This window comes from Clytia hemisphaerica, unplaced genomic scaffold (assembly GCF_902728285.1).
Source record: "Clytia hemisphaerica strain Z4C2 unplaced genomic scaffold, Clytia hemisphaerica genome assembly, whole genome shotgun sequence".
Lineage (NCBI taxonomy): Eukaryota > Metazoa > Cnidaria > Hydrozoa > Leptothecata > Clytiidae > Clytia > Clytia hemisphaerica.
Genome location: NW_027104166.1, coordinates 503132 through 513997, shown reverse-complemented (window position 1 = coordinate 513997; position 10866 = coordinate 503132). Strand labels below are relative to the sequence as shown.

Sequence of the window (10866 nt, the reverse complement as noted above, 5' to 3'; positions counted from 1 at the left end):
CATGTAGACCGAAAATCAAATAAAATTGAGAACGTGTAAAAGAATACACGTTTTTATAAGAGCAAACTGTATAAGAACATAAGGCTTCCATGGCTAAAATCTTAAAAACAAGTTAAGAACATTTAAAGGCTTTGCGGACTCTTAAACACCCGATTTCTTATGAAAATAGGCAAAAATGGTGAAAATAAGAACATGTTAAGTACATTTTAAGCTTAAAATCCAAAAAGTTAAGAAAATCCGAAGGCTTCAAAAAGTTTGGATGTTCTTATAAAAAAAAACGCGTAAGAACAAAAAATCATCAAAGTATACCGAAAAAGAAAATGTTAATAAATTGCAATCGCATTTTTTTTCTCGCAAAGACAGTACTAGTATATGAAAGATTATCGTTGAACGAGGAAGAATAAAGATGCATCAAAACAAATCATCATCAACTTTCTTTTTTCTGGCAATTTTAACGATCGTTGATTTGTCTTTTTTAGAGGCTAAAAATAAATGCATAGTAAGTACAAATACTCAAAAAATACCGGACACAAGCCAATTCCTGGTAAAGCAGTATGGTGTCCGCTAGCTTTTTTCATCTGCTGGTGTTTTTTTATAAAAGAGCTGTACTCTCGGGTACCTATAATAGCCGTCCCCCCGCTAAATAATTTTTCGAAAGTTTTGCACCCAAGACATTCTTATTCCAGCCCCTTCCCCACTTATTGATTTTTGAGAGTTTTCCGATCCCCCTGCTTATTCCAATCTCCCCGGCTATTAGGTACCCGAGAGTATATAACAAGATTTTGCTGATTTCAAGCAAAGGCATACATCACTGTGAATTTGATTATTTTCAATCCAAATTTTTTTTCTAGAAAGGAATACCAGAAAATATCCATGGAGCTAAGCCACAAATATTGATCAAAGGTAAAATGGACCGTTCGAGAAAAATTTTGGTACATGGGGGTGGAGGATATATTGGATATTTTGTACGGGGGGGTAGTGAAATATCGGCGAAATTTGCCTTATTTGGGGGCAAACTTGCTCTGTTTTGATAGTTTTGAATCTCTGGGAGGTCAACTGATGCTTACCCGGGGGATCATAATTCACAAAGTAAAGGGTAAAGGGAGTAAATTTCAAAAAAATTTCATATCCTCTAGCCCCCATATTAATTTTTTCTTGGAGAGGCCAATAAATATTTTCTGAAAAGATGAAGGAGAGAGAAAAATCTTAAACCCTTCCCATGCAAGCAAAGTGAAAGCTTCTTAGAACTTGCTACCGTGAAAAGCACAGCTCAAAATCATATATTTACGCTGTGCCGACGAATCGAGATTCTATTCATCGCGCAATCAGCGAAGACAAAAGTAACCATGACGACCATCCAAGATCTTGGATGAGCGTCATAGTCGATATTTTTATTCCCGTCGTTGAAAACACAACTTACAAAAAGTCATCAATGCTTTGTAAAAAGAGTCAGTGATAGAGAATCAAAACATAAAGTCTGTCTATTATTTCGATTCAATTAAAGTGACATTTCCATAATTAAAAGTTTAGTAATTACTGTTATACATTTGGGGATCATGTAAAAGATTTCTTTCGAAATAAACTCATTTCAACTACACTTGGAGGTTTCTGGGGAATTCGTAAATAGTAAACTGCATACTGATACAGTCTGTTAGACATTAATATGGTAATATTTGCTCTTCATCTTTGATTTTTTCTACAGTGATTAGATTGACACATGCGCGATAAAATTTCTATTATTTGTCTTCAGAGGTTACTATTTTCTTTGAAAACTTAACCTCTGATACTCAGGGTAAGAACTTGCTCTTGATCGTCAAATCCTAATATTCTTATATAGCTTCTATTTAAAAAAATGTACATACTCTGAAAGCCATTTACTTAGCCGGTCTATAGGATAAATTTTCCTGTCTTAGAAATGAAAGCCAGATCTGGTGGATTTATTACAAGCATTGCACGGCAGTCTACCGAATGGGAAATCTCTTTCACCGTCAATTTTCATAGCTTTGGAAAAAACGAATCTGACTGGCATAATATTTTTATCATCACAAACCACGGTAGCAGGCAATCATATGGTATTCGTTCCCCATTAGTCACCACACAAAATTCAATGCTTCAAATCTCATCTGCTGTCAACTCAAATTATGACCATAAATATCTGAAATACGGGCTGGTCATCAACAAGCCGTACATGATCAAGATTAGCCAATACTATATTGCAAATGGTCAATATAAATACCGAATTGAATTAGATGGCGAAGAAGTACATAACACACTCAACAATGATGCCAGACAATTTTATGATATGAAGTTCTATCTTTTGCGAACGAATGGTGCAGATTGTGACGTCTCTGATTTCAAATTTGTAAATTTCTTATGAAAACATTTAACATTTAACTGGAAAAGGACGCTGCTGGTTATGTGTAAACTATTATAAGTTTATCATTAAAATTAAAATTAATAGTGTAAATTATTGTAACTTTTTGCCTTGGCACTTATTTTTGAATTTTGATTCATTACAGGGAATGAGGAGTTTTGTAAAGATTTGGCTAGATAAATTTCAAACCTTTAATTTAACCGGTGAGATAATTTAATTAGTGATATTCAGTAAGTAAAGTTTTCAACGGAAACATCTCGGTTTTTGCCAGTAGTGGCAATTCAAGCTAGGGACAATTTGTTTAGAATTTGCAACTAATGAGGAGAACCAGGGTGTTTCCAAAGAAAACATTACGTAATGAATATTATGAATTAAGTAATCTCACCGGCTGAATCGATAACCGTGTATCCAGTGTCTACAGTAGAATCTCGCTTATTCGAACTTCCATCATTCGAATCTTTCTATATTTCGATATAATTCCCAATCCCCATCAAGGAGAAACCCTCTTGAAATAATTTCTGTAAGTCTAACCTCAAATATTCCCCGTTCTAGTTCGAATTAGCGAGAGTCAGCCAAGATTCACAAATTTGCGAGTGAAAAAAATGTGAAAGTTTAATCAATAAAAGCCAGAATATTTTCAATTAAAATCACACAATCTTGTAATAAGTTTTAAAAAATCGAACAAAAATATACACACTTGAAAAAATAATTTTTATGAACAATATTTTTAATCAGTGAAAATAGAAGTTTTGAAGAACTAAATACGGACGGATCTATGTTTTTGGCCAATTTTTTAAATTGAACAGGTTACAATGCTCTACAATGTGCAACGACTTCCATTTTTAAGTTTTAAGAAGCTGTAAGCTGTTAAGACGATCACCAAGATTTTGAGTGTATTTTCTTGTATCTTTTAAAAGATTCAGTGTTGGTAAAGTAAAATGGCGTGTGTAAGTCCTCTTTATAAATCCTTAGTCCGAATTCAGGGTTAATACGTTAAAAAAATAAATTATACATTCGGAAATAATTTACAATTTTCTAAAAAAAAGGGAAAAAACACATCTTTCTTTAAGATGGGAAAGGGAATTTCCATCGTAAAACTGCACCGTCAGCACTTACGCTTACAATATGTCTTTGGTTTGGACATATCTTCAATCGTGTGATTTCACCACTGTGGCCGATTCCTACTTGTTGCGCGTCACCCTCGTTATATCTCCACACCTGAAAAACAAAGCATGAGTTTAAAGGTTTTGTTTTTAAATAAGAGTGATATCATTTGCTTACTCATCAATTTTAAGTCACAAGCTTTTTCGCATTGGATTGACACAGATGCGGAGCAAGATTGGTCAGAAAGAGGAAAAGAAATTTTTTTTTGCTTATATCAGCATAACATAACAAAAGACACTGTCCTGATATGAAATATGTCTCTGATATGAGACGGGAACACTTATGTAAAAACAAAACCTTTAACGTTTTTCCTACCACTTGCTTACACAGCTTTTTAAACAAAAAACAAAAAGCCGGAGCGGCGTGAAGGTCCAGCTGACGTGGCAATAACCGAATGTCGTTCGTACCGGGTTCCTTAAGTGACGCAAAAAAATTTCGTTCCCATCCTCCACTCTGAGCTTCTACTCTTTGACACTTTCTTTGTATTATTACTAAGTTTTGAATTTTGAAAGTTTTTGATGCATTTCCCGAAATTTCGAAACTTTTGCCGCTGATGGGATTCGAACCCACTATATACAAAGCACCTATGATTAGAACGCCAGCGCCTTAACCACTCGGCCATCGATCACAACTGCATTAAGGAGTTCAAAGTTCCTTATAAATTTACTCCAAACTCTACCCGGGGGCTAAAACCCTAACCAGGGGTTAACTCCCATCCCCAACCCTACCTGACCCTACCTGAAACAACCCTTTAATCTAACCGGGAAATTTGACTTTTCTACCAATTCAATCCAAAACATAGGTCAAACATCGCGCGGGTAGGTGGGGCAAAAATTCTAGATCGGCGGTTGGTTTAGCCTGGACTTGTTAATTTATTGCGCGCACAGGCCCCGACAAAGACAAAATCTTTTCGATCAGTTGCTTTTTAAAGGTCCATTCTGCTGCGCGCTGGACCAAAAAGAACAGTCTTCTCCCCTTTTCGGCGCCACGTTATGTCAGATTTTGAGAAATTCTTTTGTTTATTCTGCTTCATCAGCATAGAGACTCCTATTTTCTATATCATTAAAAAGAATATCTTTAAAGAAATGGAACTACAGCGGAGTCTCCATAACTCGAACCTCTATAACTCGCATGTCTCCTTAACTCGAACAAGTTTATAGTCCCTTTAGTTAACAATGCCTCATAATCCTTACTCTATAACTCGAAATTTCCTTAACTCGAAAAAATTTGTGTTCCTTGCATTAGACATACCATACCTGCGATTGTAGTATACGATAAAAACATATACCAGGATACGCAGGATAAGAACAAAAACATATACCGCAAATGCAGGATATCCTTGACTGTCTTACCTTTAAAAGTTTATCTTCTCCACCAGTCACGAAATACGATCCATCGGGAGAAACATCCATCCCGTTTATTGCACCCGATTTTGTGCCGACCAATTCTCGGATTTGCGAGCCATCATACGTTTCCCAGTATCCGATCTATGGAATACACGTTTTTTATAAGAACAAACTATATAAGAACATAAGGCTTCGATGGCCAAAATACTAATACAAGTTAAGAACATCTTAAGGCTTTGCAGACTTAAAAACACCCTATTTCTTAGGAAAATGGTCAAAAATACTTTTTAGGCTTAAAACTCAAAAAGTTAAGAGCATCCGAAGGCTTCAAAAATTTTGGATGTTCTTATAAAAATCATGTATATAAAGAAAAATCTTTCGGTGCTATTACATTAGTTTGTTATGTTTAATGGTGTATTTGATTGTGTGTAGACTTGTTATTTATAAGTTTTTTTTATCGATAGATATAGATAAATTTCGATTGATTTTGATAAATTCATAAAAAATTTAACAATGGCGTTCAGTATATGTCATAATCAATGATATTTTTTACTCTTCATTTTATGATTCGCACCATTTTCTCATTTGGGAACGGTACCAACTTTTGGCCAAAAAACGCTATTAAAAATATGATAAAACCTGTTCTGAGGCCCGAAATAGCAAAAATTTGGGGAATGAATAAATAATTTAAATTTGGCGGGAATTAGCGGATGGCAGAGGAAATTATTTGCGGTGGGAACTTTCTTTGGCGCATTCCGGCTAAATTTCTGCCAAAATATTTCTTAAGGTATTTTGCCAGAGAAAAAGAAATCTCAATTTTTACAATTCTTACATTTTTGTCAGTACCAGAAGTGATAATTTGACTTTCATCAGGGCGATAACAAACGACTTTGAACATCGTATTAGCAAAGATAATCTGGTTTCGAACATAACGTCTAAAGTAAGATGCAAAAGGACAAACAGCATTACGGGGAAATTCATAATATACATAATTCGAAATCATTTCATGGATACAATGCTGTTCAAGGATAAAGTTATTCTTTACTTTATGGCTGATACACGTTTTTTTTTTTTAAGAAACACACTTTTAAGAAACATGAGGCTCAGAATGCCTAAAAACTAAGAAACATCTAAGAAACATGCTGAGGCTGAGAATGAGAAAATAAGATTTTTTAACTCGTTTTTTTTAAGAACCTTCCAACCCAGCCTTCCATGAGGCTGATTATGTTAAAAAAGTTTAGAAACATGTAAGAAACATTTAAGGCTCAAAAGGCCGATTTCTTAAGAAACATTGAGGCTGCGTGGTGAAACTAGTTTCTTAAAAAAAAAACAAAACGTGTAAACATTTTTTAAAAAGCAATAGCCCTAAAGAATAAGCAGCTTAAACTCTAGACCTGAAATTTAGAAAGCAACCTAAAGTGGTGTATTTCTTGTCAAAAAGCATCTCAGATATGTTAAAACAGGGTCAAAATCCCAAAAGCAAAATGATGAAGGTTGCTAAAAGAATGTTTTCTTCGGGACCTGGAATTCCCGAATTATTTTTTCCCGTCCGAGTTATTTTTTCCAGAGTTATTTTACATTAACGTCCTGATTTCAGTTTTGAGACGTCATTATGACGTCATCACAAAAATTTTATTAACTCGAGTTTTTTTCGAGCTTTTAAAACCGAGTTTTATTTATCAAAAAACTCGAAAAGTTAAAGGCACGAAAAGAAAAACGAGTTAAAAAACACCAATTAACTCGAAAAGTTAAAAGCAGAAAAAAAAACTCGAGTTATCAGTTTAGTGGTGACGTCATAAAAACTGAAATTATGACGTCACACGCAAAATAACTCGGAAAAATAACTCGGAAAAAAATAACTCTGGTATTCCAGGTCCCATTTTCTTCAAAATTCATACACAGCTTTTAGGCTGAAATTCAAACCAAAAACAGAGTTGGTTAAAAAAATACTCATAAAAGTAAAATAATCTTACTCCAGATCCCAAATTATACATGTTCCATCCGTACTTGATGTGACACACTAAAAGATAAAAAACGGAGTACATACTATAAATAACACAATTCGGTATAGTGTGTGGTAACCTTCCATAATTTTATGTCACGTGGAAGGTGACTACAGTCATGTTCAATATCTACTGAAAATTAAGCTTATTTAATTTATTTATTTCCTCATTTTCCGAAATTTGAAGTTCGGGCGAGAAAGTCGATTTTGGGCCATATCCTAGATTTAATCAGATATTTCAATTTGGCAAGGATTTATAGACTTCCATTTTTGAACTTTTGGTCTACTCTTCCAACCTAACTAAGAGCACTTCCAAAGTTTGTGGTTTTGAAAATTCGTGAGAATTTTCCTTTTTTCTAAAATATTACGACCATGGTTGTAGTGATTATAGGCAGGGGTTTTGCTTTGTTTTTGATAGGCCGATAGGCGAATGAAAAACCGATTCTTAGCAAGCCCAATGTATTAGTTAGCGTTAATGTGTACTTGAGACGGCGAACCGAACTTTTAGATCAGTAACTTGTAATTTTGTTCGTCACCGGGCCTAAATAAGACCCCGTATAGTAGTAGGATCCAATCTGAAGGGGTTAAAAATAAAAAAATGTATCGAAGTGTAAAAACAACGTCATCTAACGTTCGCAACGTACAACTAACGTTAGAAGGACGCTAAAACAACGTTATATATGCGTCTAGTGAGTAATATAAAAAAAAGGGTTACGAACCTGCTGATCTTTGCTGCGAACTTTGATGCATGTCACAGCGCCTGAAATTTAGAAAAAATTGAATGTCAAACTACTTTCAAAAAATATTTCTCTAACTATAAAATCGGAATTAGATTTTTTGAACAAAATTGAGAATCAAAATTTGCACCATGTTAGAACTAACTTGAATTCATGGAGTGATTGAAATACCTTTTTTAAAATGCGCTTTAGCAGATGAAACTAAAACAGGTCGTAGTTAGGAATTATTCCAATTTTGAGATGGTCTTTGTTTCACATGTCTTTCAAACGAAAAGTCAATCGGTATTATCCCTATTTCAATCCCCCCATAGCTGACTGATTAAAATCCAAAATCCCCAATATGAAAGCATGAAAAAAGACCATCCCCCAACCAATTACTTTTCTAACAATTTTCTTTCAAAACGATAGCCCCTGAAAATTACTCCCAATGACAGTTAAGAAAGGTCTCAAAGGTTAAGAATAACTGATTGCCTACAATACGTACATAGTCTAAAACACTACTAATTATTAGTGATTTGAACCATCTAGGAACTATGTATAAAGAAAGAAGTAAATGAGCAGTGAAAAGGTGAGCTTTGAGCCCATTGAGCTTAATGCCCGAGAGGCTAGAGTAGAATCTCAGGCAAGAAAACGTGAAGCCACTTATTTCCCATCCAGAACGCGCCGTAATCATGACGACGGAATGTATCTAGTGGTTCCTTTATTTTTGAGAACTGCATTTTTTGAAATCTAGCGATATGTTATATTTGCAATCCAGCGTTTGTGTAAGAACCACGTGGGGGGGGGGTTCTGGATGGGAAATAAGTGTCCTCATTTTCCATCCAGGAGTCTCAAGTCTAGCCCTTCAGGCTTGGAAGTCAATGTTTGAGCCTCGATAAGCCTGGAGCCCATACAAAGCTTTTCGAAACTGAAAAACGCTGTTGAGTGCTTCTATGGAAATTACCGAAGATAAGTTTAGTCTAAAGAAGAATCTAGTCTCTACCTTTATGTTCTTTCATGGCTCGAGTCATTTGGTATTCTTTATCGTTCACATCCCAAACTCGAACCTCCCCTTCACCGCCCCCGCTGATAATGCGTTTACTGGTAGACGTCGATGCGATGGCGGTTACACCCTTGTTGTGGGCGTCGTGAATGATAAAACGTAATTTGCCGCTTTCGGGTGTGAAAACACGAATTTTACCGTCGTCCCAAGCTAGAAATAAATAAAGGGTTTGGTGACTGAAAACAACCGGGATATCGGTTTCCAGCGTGCTGAATTATGAATTATCTAAGTACCAGTAAACTTGACAATCAAAATGAGAGCTTGAGACATTCAAAACACATATCGATCACCATTCGAACAGTACATAATTTTAAGAAATGGAGTAACATACATTAAGAGAAACCCCACCAACAGGGGAGAAAATTATAAAAGTTTGAATGAACGAACAATTTTCAAGATCGGCCATACAGGATAGAGGAAGTTCATTTGGCTACAGTGTCCAAGTATGCGGGCTCAGCTCTAAGCAGGGCTATACCAAAGAGTTGAAAAACGGAACCGTGCTCTGACTGATAAAAAAGTCACTCACCACTGATGATACTCTTGCCATCTCTGAAGAAATCGACAGCATTGCAAGTCATGTTAGGCACGACGACACGTAGCAGTTCTTTACTGGACTTGGCGTTCCATACACGGATGTCGTTCTTAGAACATGTTGCGAAGACGTCTGAATAATTACTGGAAGTGGAAGTATAAAAAATGGTACAGTTGGGTCTCTATAACTCGAACACATACGCGGAAGCCAAATTGTTCGAGTTAAGGAAATTTCGAGATATGGAGTACGATTTATAAGGCATTGTTTACTGAAGAGACTAGAAAATTTGTTCGAGTTCAGGAGACATTCAATTTATAGAGGTTTGAAATTAAAAGACTGCACTGTATAAACGTCCTACCTAGAAAAAAAAATTTCCAGAAAAAAATTATTTACCCCCACTGTTGAGGATATTGATTTTTCGAAGTATCGAATCCCCTGGATATCCTACTTTAGTAGTAAAGACCCCCTCCTATGGATATCCACTCTTAAAAATATGCTTAACCCCTGGATATTCTCTCTTATAAGATGCTTACTCCCTGGATATCCGCTCCCTTGTAGATATTTAACCCCCTGGATACCCACTTTTGAACAAAAATCGTTAACCCCCTGGATATTCGATATCAACAGGGGGGCACGGACCGGTAATGGTAAGATAGTTAAACAGAAGGGTTTTTTCTTCGGCCTGGAAATTAATTTCTAGAAAGTGAAAATATCTTAGACAAGTCTTAAAGGCTACAGCATAGTCTAACAAACTAAAAGAAGATCAAATGAATGAACAGGCCAAAATTTAGTTTCAATTTTCTTTATCAGAGATTTTTTTGTTAGTGTAAGCTTTCTCAATAGGAGAAAGAAAGTAGAGTTTCACAAGCAGTAAAGTCTTGGAAAAGCTAGACTGGAGTCGTTTATAATGCATATAATACAACAGGCGTTATATGATTATACGATTATTGTTTTACGGGGTTTAGTTTGTACTAAAATTTATTCCCTTCATTACTTTTTACTTTCTTTATGTCTGAGTTAGTCGTCTAGCTTGCTAGATTATGAAAAAGCCGGTACAGTTACAAGAAGATTGAAAATGAAATTTTACTTACTATGGGAATGAGATATCTTTAACACTTGAGTAATGGCATGTGCTTATCGTTTCTTCTACAAAGGTACTGAAGTTGAATTGATAAATCTGTGATAGTTGCGTACCAACAAAAAACTGAAAAATAAGATAAAAAAATTGCTAAAAACTAATAAAATTCAGTGTGTCCCGAAAAAAAGTGGACACATTTTTATGTAAAGTAAAATCCTCAAAAATCATCATTTTCACTTTTAAAAAAATGACTGACTGAAATAAGATTAAAATTCTCTGTTCAATCAATAGACGATATCGGCTTTCCGAATTCTCCCCGAATGATTACCCATGATGCATTGCATTGAAAGTCAATATCGTCCGTGAATTATTTTGCGCAATGCATCATGGGTAATCATTCGGGAAGAATTCGGAAAGCCGATATCGTCTATTGATATCATTCCCAAGATGAATGAATAGGTTTTTGGGATTGAAATATTTAAAAAAATATGCAAGTCATTAAATTTGGCATAAATGATGAGGATTTTACTTTATATAAAATGTGTCCTCTTTTATCAGGACACGCTGTATACAATGTTTGATGTTTGCAAC

General features: G+C 35.2%; 1 protein-coding gene and 1 long non-coding RNA gene across 2 annotated transcripts in view; one reads left to right on the top strand and one right to left on the bottom strand.

Annotated features, from left to right (window-relative positions):
* Positions 1-359: 359 nt before the first annotated feature.
* On the top strand, positions 360-3061 carry LOC136814214 (uncharacterized). The gene is made up of 3 exons (XR_010847612.1): positions 360-499; positions 852-903; positions 1914-3061. It is a non-coding gene; the product is annotated as an uncharacterized lncRNA (long non-coding RNA).
* Positions 2986-10866, bottom strand: part of LOC136814213 (cilia- and flagella-associated protein 52-like) — a 13820-nt gene continuing 5939 nt past the window's right edge. The window contains exons 8-15 of the mRNA XM_067070729.1: positions 10289-10401; positions 9192-9340; positions 8606-8815; positions 7606-7646; positions 6858-6904; positions 5717-5819; positions 4891-5025; positions 2986-3592 (exon numbers count right to left, since the gene is read on the bottom strand). Of these exons, the coding sequence (XP_066926830.1) occupies positions 3440-3592; positions 4891-5025; positions 5717-5819; positions 6858-6904; positions 7606-7646; positions 8606-8815; positions 9192-9340; positions 10289-10401 (951 nt within the window). The 3' untranslated portion in view covers positions 2986-3439. The remainder of the gene's footprint in view (positions 3593-4890; positions 5026-5716; positions 5820-6857; positions 6905-7605; positions 7647-8605; positions 8816-9191; positions 9341-10288; positions 10402-10866) is intronic.